Source organism: Artemia sp. Qi Xiang Cuo, chromosome 16 (assembly GCF_049724085.1).
Source record: "Artemia sp. Qi Xiang Cuo chromosome 16, ASM4972408v1, whole genome shotgun sequence".
In the NCBI taxonomy this organism is placed as follows: Eukaryota; Metazoa; Arthropoda; class Branchiopoda; order Anostraca; family Artemiidae; genus Artemia; species Artemia sp. Qi Xiang Cuo.
Window position 1 is genome coordinate 1,484,518 of NC_142809.1, and position 14,831 is coordinate 1,499,348.

The window sequence follows — 14,831 nt, forward strand, 5'->3', positions numbered from 1 at the left end:
TTTTTCAAGTTTCTACGACAATGCTATCTATTCAAACCTTAGATCCCCCCAGGGCATAACTTACAACCCTTGTCCCGAAGGATGTGGAGGGTTTGTCATCCTCAAAGGCATAATTTCCAGAGTGTTCAACTATGTTAAACAAATTGGCTATGTCAAAGTTTTGATTGGATCCGTTTGGGGAAATGCTGGGCGTAATAGTCGAAAGGGATCCGTTTGAGCAAATGGTGGACGTTAGTTGCCCTCCAATCACTTTTGACTTTTAAAAAGGGCAATAGCCCTTTCAATTTCCAATTGAGTGATCCCTCTTTGAAGTTTTTACGACAATGCTATCTATAAAAAACCTTATATGGCCCCAGGTCATAGCTTACAACCCTTGCCTTGGGGGTTGTGGGGAGTTTGTAATCCTCAAAGACAAAATTTCCAGAACGTTGAACAAAATAGCTATCTCAAAATTTTAATTGGATGTGCTTGGGGAAATGATGGGCGTTAGAGGGAGGGGGTAGTTGCCCTCCAATCACTTTCTACTATTAAAAAGTGCACTAGCCCTTTCAATTTTTCAATTTTCTATTAAATGAGTCCTTTTTAAAGTTTCTACAGCAATTCTATCTATTAAAACCTTATATGCCCCCAGAACATAACTTAAAACCCTTACCCTAAGGACTGTGGGTTTTTTTTCATTCTCAAAGACAATATTTCCTAAGTTTTCAACTATGTTGAACAAAATGGCTATCCCAAAATTTTGTTTTGATTTCTTTGAGGAAATGGTAGGCGTGAGAGGGGCGTTAGTTGCCCTCCAATCACTTTTCACTATTAAAAAGGAAACTAGCCCTTTGAAGTTCAAATTGAATGAGACCTTTCTGAAGTTTCTACAACGACCCTTTCTATAAAACGTTATACGCCCCCTGGGCATAACTTACAACACCTGCCTTGAGGGTTGTGGGGGAGTGTCCTCCTCAAAGACATAATTTCCAGATCTTTAAACTACGTTGAACTAAATGGCTATCTCAAAATTTTAACTGGGTTTGTTTGGGGAAAGGGTGGGCTTGGAAGGGGTGTTTGTTGCCTTCAAATCACTTTCGGCTATTAAAAAGGGCTATTAAAATTCTTTACTTAGGCAGCGTTATTGTGCTGCCTATGAATTATAGAGCCTCTTAAATATGACGTGGATAATTTTGAAGACCACACTGCCTTTCCATGACGATAAATCAAAGTTCAAATAGGGACAAAATCTTTTTAATAGACAGTGTTTCACAAAGAGTGATAAGATTTCACAATCCTACAGATTCTTTTACAAACAAGATTAAGAACGAATTAAACTGTTTGAAGCATGAAGGAAAAATTAATCCTCAACTTTATTATAAATCCGTGCCATGCAGTTCCTTGTGCCCTAAACAATATGAACTTCCCAAAATTCATTAGCCTTACCTACCATTACGACCAATTGTGTCAAGTACTAGCTCACCAACAAATGTTTCGGGCAAGTGGTTATTGTAAATCTGTAAACCACTTTTGTCTACACAAATTTCGTACATTATTAATTCTTCAAATTTGGTTGAAAAACTGGAAAAAGTAGGAATTTCTTCAAGCTCTTGGCTTTCAAGCTTCGATATTTTATCAATGTACTCAAACATTGATGTAGAAGCAGCCGAAACTCTTCTAATAAGAAAGCTGTTAAGAAATTTGGACTTGATTAGTGGCAAAACAGATTTTGAAGTTTCTGTAATTATGTATTTAGTAATGTTGTGCAATAAATTTTCTTTTTTTTTTTTTTTTTAATTCAGAAGGGACTTTTTCGAACAAGTAAATGGTTTACCGATGAAGGCCCCTTTATCCCCATTATTGGCTAAAATTTTTGTGGAAAATATTGAAACAATTGCGTTAGATTTGTATTTTTTTAAACATATATTTTGGGGCCGGTATATAGATAACATAATATCAGTATGGAATTACGGGAGGGAGGAATTAAATGGATTTTTGGAGCATCTTAATTGTTTGGAGGGGGTAATTTAAAGTTTACTGTTGAATTAGAAGAGAATGGGACACTTCCTTTTGTTGATGTTCTTTTAAAAAATTAAAATAGTCTGGATTTTAAAATTTATAAGAAACCGAAAAATAACAATAGATATTTGTCTTATATAGTTCCGGTCACGCTCGCCAAGTAACAATTGGTTTGATCATTAGTTTAACTGACCGGATATTTAGTATTTGCTCTCCATATTATTTTGAGGAGGAACTGTCTTTTCTAAAAAAAAATACTAATTCAATTCGATTCAATTTATTTATAACCTGTCAAAACAAAAAAGGGCGGAAGTCCCCTAAATGACAGAGTAGATAAGAGAAAGAAAAGAAAAAAGACAAGAAAATTATACACTGAACAAAAATAAGTAGTCTTTACAATCATAATAATCATAGACATAATCACAAATCATATATCATAATCATAAGATAAGAAATAAATCAAAAGACATAAAAAAAACTCATTAAAATAAAGAGGACCAATCATGATTTAGTTTACTGGCGAAAGATTTAAAATCTTTTACTCTTTTATCAAAAATTGTCGAATTAGAAAACGAGCTTAAATTTTTGGGACAAAAAAGAAATACTAGTCCAAGGAGGCATATTTAAAAGGAATTTAGCAAATTTAAAATAAATCCGATGAACAATTTTTTTTGAAGCAGGAGAAAATTGCCAAATAGGAGAGAGAGCAAGAAGATGAGGCAGAGTTAGACTATTATAAAATTTAGAAAGATGGAAACGACTAATGTATGTAACGTTAGAGACAAGTGACGCATAAGCTAACCTTGTCTTTTTTTCAAGATTTTGAATGGCAAGCTAAATAGTTTCCTTAATTGAATTTCCAATTGGCATTCCTAGGTAAATAAGGCTTTTAGAGAGGGGGATACAAGTTTCAGTAAGTTGGAGGATTTATCAGAGTATCCTTTGAGGTTGAAACCGTCAACTATCGTTTTATCCATATTAAAACTTAAACCAATCTGCTGATATTCTAGTTTTTACTTCGTAAAAGTGCTCTCACAACCAGAGAAAGTGCGACTCAGATTTAGGATATCATCAGCATACGTAAGTAATGAGACGTCTAAACCCCCGTAGATACAGGTGGACTCAATAGAACTTTGAGCTGGAATGATTAATTTATTAAAAAGTGCTGGGGAAGTGAGACCTCCTTGTCTAACGCCCTTTAGCACACTAAAAGGCTTTTAACCACGCTTCATTTTGGCACGAAGACGTTTATACATTCATCGAAGACACCTTATAACTGAGAAGTCAACCCTTCTCTTTAGAGCTTCTACCAAAATCTGGGCAAAAATACACGAATCAAATGCTCTGGCAATGTCCAGTGCACATAGAACAATAAAATCCCCGGAACCTTCCACATTTGCAAGAACCGTAAAAAGGGAAAAAAGAGCATGCTCACGACTAAGTTCTTTCTGAAAACAGAAGTGATGCAAAGGCACAGAACACTTTTGGGAAATATCTTTAAGAATAACAGACTCAAATATTTTAAAAGTGGTGCTTGGGACGGTTATAGGCCGATATGATCGACAATCATCGAGATCGTTTTTTCCCTTTTTTGGGTATAGGCGTAATCTGGCCCATACAAAACTTTTGAGGCACAATACCAGAAGAAATAGACATTTGAAAAAGTAACGAAAGGTGCTGCAACAAAAGACTACTACAATGTTCAAAGTGCTTAGCAGATCAACACCGGCAGAAGATTTCTTCTTAATTTTTTAACAGTAAACTCAATATCGAACGGCGTCACTATAAAAGCAGAACGAATAGAATTAGCAAGCAAACGGTCAAGCTCTTTTTCTTATTTACTTTCTGCAACAAGGTCAAGCGACGAAAACTCACTTTTATAATAATCAATCCAGCTTTTTTCTAGAATACTACCGACAGAGGTCCGGTCACTGTGTATAAACTTTTCAACAAAAGTGAAGGATCACTACCTATCTTATCGGCATTTTTTTGAATCAAAATTGTTCTATGTTCTTTGAGGGTTCTTGTGTACTCTATTCCTGTCTTCTGACTCAGTTCGTTTATTATACCTGAGCTTGGTTTGTCGGTTCTAGATTCGGAGCCACAATTTAGACAAATTACAATCTTCAACTAGACTTTGATTTTTAGGACAATCGGTGATTTCCGTATTTTTGCGAACACGTCTAGATGGGACTGCATATTTTTCTGCGCATGGAAGCGCTTGGTTGATTTCTGCAAGATAAATCGTAATCTGTATTTCGATCTCGTACTTACTAATATAAGACCTGCATTCTGAACTAAGTATGTGAAAAGGAATTTTAATTTTGTTGAGTAACGTGTCACACTCGGACATGAATAACTGACGATCAACGTGACTCCTTTCTTGAACATAAAAACACTTCCCTTCTTGCGGGGTTTGGCTGTCGACATTGCACTCAATTGTCGCACAAATAGGTAAGTGGTCAGAGTAGTAGCCTTCACGAAGTACAATGGCTTTTTTGATCGAAAAGGAAGAAACAACATGATCGAGGTTCGAAGTTGACGAGCAGGGCCCAACGGAGGTATAGGATTCATATTCGTCAATTAATCAATACGAGGGAGGAGTGAAGATCCAAAGGAGCTGACTGCTGGAGAATGCTTTATATGTCAAATCACAGTTAAAGTCATATATTGATATCAAGCGCTGGACTGTGGATTTTGCGTTTTTGTTGATCAGCTTACACAGTTTCTTACAAGCCCCCATAAACTTCGCCTCGGATTTCTCGTTACGATAGTTTGTTGGTAGGTAAACATTCATTATGGACATGTTCAGATATGAAACTGCAAGAATATGATCCCCTGCTTCGATCAACTTACAGGGTAAGCGAGAAATGTCATGTATCCAGAGCAGGGTAAGCTCTGGATAATTGTTACTAGTAAGAAATATGTATCCAGAGTGGTTAATTAACCAGACTTTTTCAAAAGACCAGGGGAAAGTTTCTATTGATTTCTAAGGAAGTTTTGGAGACTACTCAGGGGAAGGATGTTTTTGTTCCTTACCATATGTACCCGGGCTAATTGAAAAACTTAAAAGAATTTTACAGAGTAATGGTCTGAAGGTATCTTTAATAATACTTTGGGTAGTTTTCTAAATTCTGGCAAGGATCTAACTTCATTGGGGCAATAAAGTTGGGTCTATCAGATCCCATGTACTTTCGGAAGCTCGTATGTGGGACATACTAACCAGAAGTTGGAAATGAGATCATTACAGCATAAAGACTCTATTTCATCGGCTTTAAAGCAAGGTTCTAAGGCTGAAGATTTTACTTCAGCCCTTTCGGAACATATTTTTAATTTTCCAGCCCTTTGTAGTTTGTTCAATAATGTCTCTTTGATTTCTAAGGACCGGGGTTTAAAGCAAAATTTTCATGAAACTCTTGAAATAAAGAAAATTTTATTCAAGAATATAGCTTTAAACCGTGACACAGGTGAATTTGGGTTGAGCTCTATCTATGATCATTTATTAAAATCTGATAGAGTAAAGTTCAATTCATTCAATGTAATTGGACAGAGTAGTACACTCTGTCCAAGTGTTATTTCATTGAACACTAAAAAACCGGATCCAAGAAGGTCAAAGAGGCTAACTTCCACTTTTGCTTTGGAAAGAATTAGAGCATTAAACAATAGGCAGTTTTATATTATTTCGTATGTAAACTATTGTGTTTAATTGTTTTAGTTTAGTTTTACTACTGATGACGGTCACTGCATATGTGACCAAAATATTTAGAATTTTTTGGGAAATTTTATCACTGTTTGTGAAACACTGTCTATTAAAAGGAATTTATCCCTATTTTGAACTTCTATTTATAACCTCTTAAAATGTTATATATCTAGAATATACAAGATAAAAGAAGTTGTTTTAGACTCAAAAAGTGATTTACAGCATACTCGTATCAAAAGTTTTAAGATTTCACACCAAGTAATAAATTATCATGACAATCTGTTGGAGGAAAATATTGCAAACTAATACAAGCCACAAACTTGATTACTATGAGGCAAATCAGACAAAATTCGAAATCGAAGTTTTACACAACCAATCATTTTACTGAATTATTTGACTGGGGGGGGGGGGGCTTGTATTGAAGCCTCTCCGTTTTACAATTATATGCTTATAATTTAATGGGAGTATTTCACAAGGATTTGCAGGAATCTAATATTTTATGAATTCCAAGTGGATTTTATTGAAGAGAAGTTACCATTTGGATTTAGAAGGTACCCTCTAAAGAGAAGGTACGTTCTCTCAGTAAGGGAGATGCATCACCTAAAGGCTGAGGTATTTTAGGTCTTGGAACCGACTCTTTCTTGTGTCATAAATGTTAATTATATCGGTTGTGCAGTTTACTTTCGTCAATTTTAACGTTCCAATGGCTTTCGTCCAAAGTATGAATGTATAAACTTCCTAAAAAAAGAATTTTTTTCAAAATCGTTCTTGTAAAAGAATTTCCCAAATTTCAATAGCTTTTTATGACTTTTCAGTTGAAAGTCCTGTCTCACACATAACCACTCCCTCAAGTAGGGGTGAATACATCCCCTGTAAGAATCATGTAGTTTTTTTTAACCCAAAGGCCAATATAGAAGCAACAAAACAATATTTCCATCAAATACTCCAGTTAATTTAGATTTCGCCGTTTTACATCGTCAAGACAAAAAAAGAAAAGAAAAAAAGGATACCATATCCTTGTCCAATTATCTTAATTATAGCTCTATTCACAGTTCAATCTTACTTGTTGGAACTTATTGAATCTTTAGCAGAGCTGTATGATTCCCTATAGTCTCAAGTGAGAGCCCCGGGTTCGAACTATAGGAAACTGGTACTAATTGAAATTCTAATTGGTATCTGTAAAATACAACCATTCAAAAGTATTAAGAGAATAAGGAGAACAATTCTAAAGCCCGACTTCATTTCAAGCTTTATTAGGACATGTTCAGTTCATATGTCTACAAAAAAATCTTACACATTTGTGTAAATTTGGCTTAATGTTACTTTAAGTTTAGAGATCGCCATCTATACTTATAGATGGCGATCTCTAAACTTAAAGTAACATTAAGCCAAATTAAGAAATAAATTATAAAAGATTAGGGCCTTATTCTCGATTCTTATTTTTCAGAACTCAACCCAAATATTACAGATATAAAAATTGAAGAGCGAATGCCCTGCGACCCTTTTGCAATTACTACTTGGGAAAACCAAGAAAATGTGTTTCTTCCAGAACCGCTGAGAGAGTTTTACTGTGCCACAGATGGTTTTCTTATGACATGGAACTATATTATTGCAGGTTCGTTAATTAGCTCAGCAATTCAAAATAAAAAAAATGAAACTAAAAAAGAAGTTTTTGGGTTTTCTTGTTCTTCGATTCAATTTTGACACCAATATAAATTGCGTCTCCATTTGGAAGATTCTGCAAATCCGCAAATCAATCTGGAAATTCTGTTTCATTCTGTCGTAATGTCAACAGAAAATTATATTTCTGTCGTAACGTCAGTCTTCAGAGTGTTTTAAAATTAGTATACGGGCAGAATCTGTTGAAGGAAGACGTAATTTAAGGCAGTCTTCCACTGACCAAATCAAATTCTTCTGTAAGAATTCAGAACTATTAGTGCAACAAAGTAATATGAATAAACTGGCTTAAAAAAGTCGATTTTCGAATTAATAACTTGAAAAAAAAAAACCAAAGCCGCAATCCAATATTCAACATCTGGCAAAATATTCAATTCATATCTATAATCCTATATACTGTTTCAGTGACAATCTAGTTAGATCATGAAAATGCTGTTTCGCTGAAATTGGGATTGTGAGTACATAGTCTAGATTATTAGTTGAACAGATTAACACAAAAAATTGGGTTTGAATTGTGGCTTTTGCGCCTCAGGCTAATAAACTTTCTCGTCTACTGATAAATCTAATATTTTTCTCAATAAGCTGATTAGTTAGTAAACAACAATTGGTATAGACCGTCTCGGTATAGATACCAAAGGTATAGATAGTATAGATAATATAGATTATATGATAGTCTTAGGAAAAAACAAGCTAATATGGGCAATAATTAGCTGTCAAATAAACGAGTAAGTTAAGGCTAGGGCTAACGTAGGAATGCAATGGAACTATGATTTTTAAAAAGCCACCAAGTTAGGCAGACAATAAGTGTACGTTCTGGTTGGGAAGTTTCTCAGTAGGTTAAAACGAAGGTGGATTTAAAAATACTCTGCTCCGATATGTGCCTTCATTTATCGTTTCCTGGCATATTTGGGCAACCAGTGGTTAAATAAAATATACTTTGGAGTGCTTGGGCGGGTCAATTTATGTAGTTATAGCTTAATTGACACTAACTTGGCCGGGTTTGACCAAGAAGTTTCTTCTGCGGCCTCAAATACGTTCAACAATTTATATAGATCTTGTTAATTAAGAATCTACTTAAATTAAATATGTTCGATCAATAATTATGTCCCCAGGAGCACCAGCACGTTTGTCACTTGCAATTGTTATTGAAAATTATCCACTGTTTAAAATGTTTCTTCCTGGGTTTGTTCGCTGAATTAAGATAAATGTGAACATTTAAACATGGAGAGTAACATTATATGATTAGGTCAATCTTAGAAAAGACTTCTTTTGCATGAAAAAGGAGGGCTTCACGAGTGAAATCTTCAACGTTGGGAGTCAATTTTTTTCATGACTTGCCTTCAACATCGTTTTCTTGGGATTAGGAAGATTGATATTCAAAAATAAACCGCCTGTAGCAGACAATAAGGTAGTTATTCACTAAGATTGATGAATTTCTTACGAACTTTTTTTATTTCAAAATTTCTCACATAGAAAATGTGCAAAAATCAGGGTTTGAGGTGTTTTATTTTTGTAAAAGAAAACATTCGTTTGATAACTAGACACTGCGAAAGAAGCAGCAGTACCACGACTTATAATTTTGAGCTTGTTTGGGATATGTTTAAGAACAGATTGTGGCTTCTTTAGCATACATTTGAGTTAAAATAAAAATATTTTGTAGCCTCTATGTCTGATCAGGAGGCCTCTTGAAACCTACACCTGAGACTTAGTGTTGCCCTAGACGGCACTGAATATGTACTAAGAAAAATGGTGACAAATACTAGATTACTTAGATAAAATATCAACACCCTTAACTAGTCGAAAATAATTCATCTCTGTTTTCATAAAAGTTTTTTCCAAACGAAAAAATAGGTTTGGTTTCTAACTAGTCTTAAACGTTCTTTTTCCTTCAGGTGACAATAGGATAGAACTCCGTTCTATTTCTTAATTTAATTGGTAAATGATAATATTGTGCTTTAGATAACTCTTTTCCAGACGAATCACTCCCAGTAGGGAAGCTGGCCATCCCACGTTTGGAGCAATTAGAGGCGTTGCAACATAGTTCAGAGGACACATTTAAGGATTCTGAACAAAAATACTATAAACTAGATGCGGTAAAAGATGAAGGTAATCATAAAAGGTTCCATTTTTTTTTATTAAGACATTTCGTATTGAAAGACCTAGATGTATAGAAAAGACCATATAAAAGACCATGGTTGTAGTGGTAGTAGTAGTTGTAGTAATGGTAGTGGTAATAGTTGCATTAGTATAAGTAATAGTGGTAGTAGTTGTTGTTGTAGTAGTAGTAGTATTAGTAGTATTAGTGCGCAAATATTGCTTTTTTGGTCAATTGATCCTCCCTTTTATCATTTTCTGGGAGTCCCAAAGTAATACACTCATTCCTGAGTCTTTCCCGAGTTGCACTCTTTTGACAGGCCGTATGCAAATAAAGTCTTGATTTAGTTGAATTCTCCTCTTTACATTCTCGGAAAGATTCACCTGAATGCACGCTTCTATATGTAAACAATGGCAAAACTGCCTAACTTTCAGCCCTTGTCCTGAGAGCTGTGGGGGGTGACATCCCCAAAGACAGAGTTACATGACCTTTCATTTATGCTGAATAAAATGGTTATCTAAAAATTTTGATTGAGCGTATTCGGGGAATGATGGCCGTAGGAGTAGGGCTGGATGCCCTTCAATTACTCTTGAACCTTAGAAAGGAACTTTCAATTTCCAATGGAATGACCTTCTTCTGAAGTTTCTTCAACAGTCTAAAACGTAGTGCGTTATTGGTGCTTTACTGAAAACCAATTTTATTACAAATATTTTCTTTTGCACTTAATATTGAATTTAAACATTAAAATTATAGTCACATTTTGACCTGATGAGCTTTCAGCAGTTAATATCATTATACATCAAATATTCAGTTTAATTTATTAGTTCTTTCTAATGTTGTTCAAGACGAATATAGTTTCGCTACAAACCAGAGTTAGGATACGGCCCCCTTCCTTATCTGTAAATAAAAACCAAACGCCTACTGCGTCATTGGCGCTTCACTGAAAAGGAATTATATAACAAATATTTTCTTTTCCAGTTCTTACAGCATTGAAAATAAAAATAAAATTAGAGTGAAATAAATTCTTGAACTGATGGATCTTTCAACAACTAATATCATTATGTATCAAATATTCAATTTGATGTTGTTTGTTCTTTCCAAGACTGTTCAAGACGCATATAGTTTTCAGCAAAGCACCAATAATGCAGTAGGTTTTAGACTTTTACAGTTAGGGAAGGAGGTCATACCCAAACTCTTGTTTGTAGTGATTTTTGTCCATTTTAAGCTTGATATGCATATTAAATTTAAGTTTTACTCGTTTTAGGATTTATTTATTCGTTTATATTAGTACCTTTTGTATGTTTGTTTGGAATGATTGTTTGTTTAATTTATGTTTGTTTTGAGTTTCATTTATGCTTCAATAGCAAAATATTTTTTTCGTTTTAAGCTTGATTTTTATATTCAATCTAAGCATTACACGCTGTAAAATATATTTATTCATTTATATTATTACTTGTTGTATGTTTTTTACTATGATTGTTTATTTAAATTCTGTTCATTTTGGATTTGATTTATTCTTTGATAGTAATTTCTGGTCGTTTTGAGTTTCAATTTTAACAGGTATTTGTTTCTGCTTAGCTTAAGTTTAAAATAGCCTTTACTTTTCTTTGAAAAACTACTTTTTAGGAAAGTTTCTTTTAATTAATTTTCGTTTGTTTTTAATTGTAAATTGTTTCAAGTTTTTAAAATTTCCTTATTTCAAAATCAAATTAAAAAAAAATCAAATCTTCATCAAAGTATCAAAACTGGTATCAAAGTAACAATATCACAGTGAAAAAAGTTTGCCCACTTTGAAATGAGCCCCCTTTGAAGTTGATACGACTACCCCTTCTATATGAACTGCGTCTGGGAAAAAAAATTAATGGAGTGTGGGGGGAGGCTAGCTACCCTCCGATTAATTTTTACTCTTAAAAGGTGAATTATAACTTCCAATTTCCAATCAAATGAGCCCTCTATGAATTTCATAAGAGCATCCCTTCCATAACAACCATATATGCCCCCAGGAGATAACTTACAGTGTCTACCCTCGGGCCCGGGGGGGCTGTTTCGACACCGGAGTTATTGTTATCTGAACTTTGAACTATTTTTAACGAAATTTTTATCTAAAATTTTTTATCTGATACATTTAGGGGAAAGGGGGGCTAGTTACTCTCCAGTCTCATTTGTTTCTTAAAAAGTGAAAGAGAACTTTCAATTTCCAATGAAATGAACCCACTCCGAAATTTATACGAGCATCCCTTTCATAAGAGCCATACACGCTTCCAGGACAACACTTGCAACGCCCAAGTTGCCCTGGGGTGTCTTTTGACTCTTAAAAAGGGAACTAGAACTTAGAATTTCCAATCAAATGAGCCCTCTCTGAAATTTATACGAGCATCCCTTTCATAAGAGCTATACACACTCCCAGGACAACACTTGCAACGCCTACCCCCTGGGCCCTGAGGCTGTGTTGATACCGGAGTTTTTGTTATCTAATTTTTTAACAATTTAAAATAAAAACTGGCTATCTCAAAATTGGTAGCAGATGGGTTTGTGGAAAAAAGGGCATGAGGGAGGGGGTTAGTTGCCCTTAAATCTCTTGACTCTTAAAAAGTGAACTAGAACTTTCAATTTCCAATCAAATGAGATCCTTATGAATTTCATACAAGCATCTCTTTCATAAGAACCATACATGCCCTTAAAGCATAGCTTAGAACGCCTTTTCCCGGGCCCTGGGGGGCTGTATTGACACCGAAGGTTTTCTTATTCGACGGTTGAACTATTCTATTTTTAACAAAATGTCTATCTAAAAAAATTTCATCAGATGGGTTTGGAGATAGAAGGTGTGGAGGGGGGCTAGTTGTCCTTGGATCTCTTTTGACTATTAAAAAGTAAACTCGAACTTTCAGTTTCCAATCAAAGAGCCCTCTCTCAAGTTTATGCTAGTATCTCTTTCATAAGAACCATATATGTGCCCAGGGCATACCTTAGAACGCCTGCCCCCGGGCCCTGGGGGTTGTGTCGACACCAGAGTTTTTGTTATCTGACTTTTGAACTATTTTTAACTTAATCGCTATCTTAAAATTTTTATCGGAGGTATTGGGAAAAAAGGGGCGTGGGGGGGGGCTAGTTGCCCTCAAATCTCTTTTGACTCTCAAAAACTGAACTAGAACTTACCAATCAAATTAGTCCTCTCTGAAGTTTTTACGTGAATCCCTTCCAAAAGAACTACATACTACCCCAGGGCATAACTTACAACGCTTGCCTTTAGGCCCTGGTGGGCTCTGTCGACCCCGGATCTTTCGTTATATGGTCTTTGAACTATTCCTTAAAAAATGGGTATCTCAAAGTTCTTATCCGATGGGTTTGAAAAAAAGGGCGTGGAGGGGGGGGGGGAAAGAGGGGGCTAGGAGCCCTATAATCTCTTTTGACTCTTAAAATGTGAACTAGAAATTTCAATTTCCAATCAAAGGAGCCCTCTTTAAAGTTTATACGAGCATCCCTTCCATAGAAACTATATATGAGTAGAGGGGGGGCATCGCTACACGGTACAAGATCCATATATGGGTGTTGACCTGATTTAATGTCCTTGGTAAAAGCCTGTACGAGATTTAATGTCTTTGGTAAAAGGGTGTACGAGATTTAATGTCCTTGGTAAAAGTGTTATTTCTAGAACATTCAGAGGGCTGGAATCCGTGTACGAACAAGACCACATCCTCTTTCCAGGCCAATCAGGGAGTCATAAATACTAACGGGGAGTTCATTAGCATGGATTTACGTAGTTTTCTGTTATATCACAATTCCACCTTGAGTCATTGCTTATATTATTCGCGTTTCGAGGCTAAAGTAACAGTACGTTTCAATGCATTATGGAGCAAACATCAAATATGGATGTTTTAGAACTTATTGTAACACAAATTTATAACGTAAGTTCTGTTTATAAATAATTAATTGAGATATTTACACGGTAAATTTATACCAAATCATATTAATGACTAATGTGGTTATACAAATCAATGCCTTTTTTATGCTCTTTCAAAATATAATCATTTTTTTGTCGCAAATGAATTTTAGCTCAGCCCCCACCCCAATATATTCAAGTTCAGGGTATATATTTCAAATTCAGGGTCTATATTTGTAAATTAGGGGGGGGGGGGTGGGTTTGCATGAAGTCTATGTTAAGTGTAAACCAGCTAGCATTTTTTATCTGGTCGCATGTATTTTCTACTAGGCTAGCTTTTCAAACTGTCATTTGATATAAATTTAGGCCTATAAGCTGGGTTAACGAGATTTTTCTGTTTAATTATAGTGGGAATGTGCTTTCATGCCTATATTTATTAACATTTCGAGGGTTTTATAATGGGGGGGAGGATATAAGAATTAGCTTTTTTCAAAAATGAAATTCCGCCAAAAGTTGTAAAAATGATTTTTTTTAAGGAAACTATAATCTAATTTCTTTTTAGGATAATTTTTATGTTACTGTCTTTTGATATAAATTTAGGCCTATAAACTGTCTTAACAAGATTTTTCTGTCTAATTACAGTGGGAATGTGCTTTCACACATATATTTATTGACATCTCGATCGTTTTATTATGGTTTGGGGAGGGTATAAGAAATAGCTAGTTTCAAAAGATAAAATTCCGCCAAAAGTTGTAAAAATACTTTTTTTTAAGGAAACTATAATCTAACTTCTTTTCAAGGATAATTTTGATGTTACTCTCTTTTGATATAAATTTAGGCCTATAAACTGTCTTAACGAGATTTTCTGTCTAATTACAGTGGGAATGTGCTTGCATGCCTATCTTTATTAACATTTTGAGGGTTTTATAAGGGGGGCGAGGGTATAAGGATTAGCTATTCTGAAAAGATAAAATTCCGCCAAAAGTTGTAAAAATGATTTTTTTTTAGGAAACTATAATCTAACTTCTTTTCAAGGATAATTTTGATGTTACTCTCTTTTGATATAAATTTAGGCCTATAAACTGTATTAACTAGATTTTCTGTCTAATTATAGTGGAAATGTGCTTTCATGCCTATCTTTATTAACATTTCGAGTGTTTTATAATGGGGGGGGAGGATAAAAGAATTAGCTAGTTTCAAAAATAAAATTCCGCCAAAAGTTGTAAAAATTATTTTTTTAAGGAAACTAAAATCTAATTTCTTTTTAAGGATAATTTTTATGTTACTGTCTATTGGTATAAATTTTAGGTCTATAAACTGTCTTAACTATAATTTTCTGTCTAATTATAGTGGGATGTGCTTTCATGCCTATATTTATTAACATTTCGAGGGTTTTATAATGAGAGGGGGTATAATAATTAGCTAGTTTCAAAGATAAACCTCCCCCCCCCAGACAAGTTGTAAAACTGTTTTTTTAAAGG

General features: G+C 34.5%; 1 protein-coding gene across 1 annotated transcript in view; it reads left to right on the forward strand.

Moving 5' to 3' along the window:
• The first annotated feature begins 7,137 nt into the window (after positions 1 to 7,137).
• Positions 7,138 to 14,831, forward strand: part of LOC148942469 (tubulin polyglutamylase complex subunit 2) — a 129,967-nt gene continuing 122,273 nt past the window's right edge. The window contains exons 1-2 of the mRNA XM_089102645.1: positions 7,138 to 7,313; positions 9,350 to 9,481. Of these exons, the coding sequence (XP_088958771.1) occupies positions 7,187 to 7,313; positions 9,350 to 9,481 (259 nt within the window). The 5' untranslated portion in view covers positions 7,138 to 7,186. The remainder of the gene's footprint in view (positions 7,314 to 9,349; positions 9,482 to 14,831) is intronic.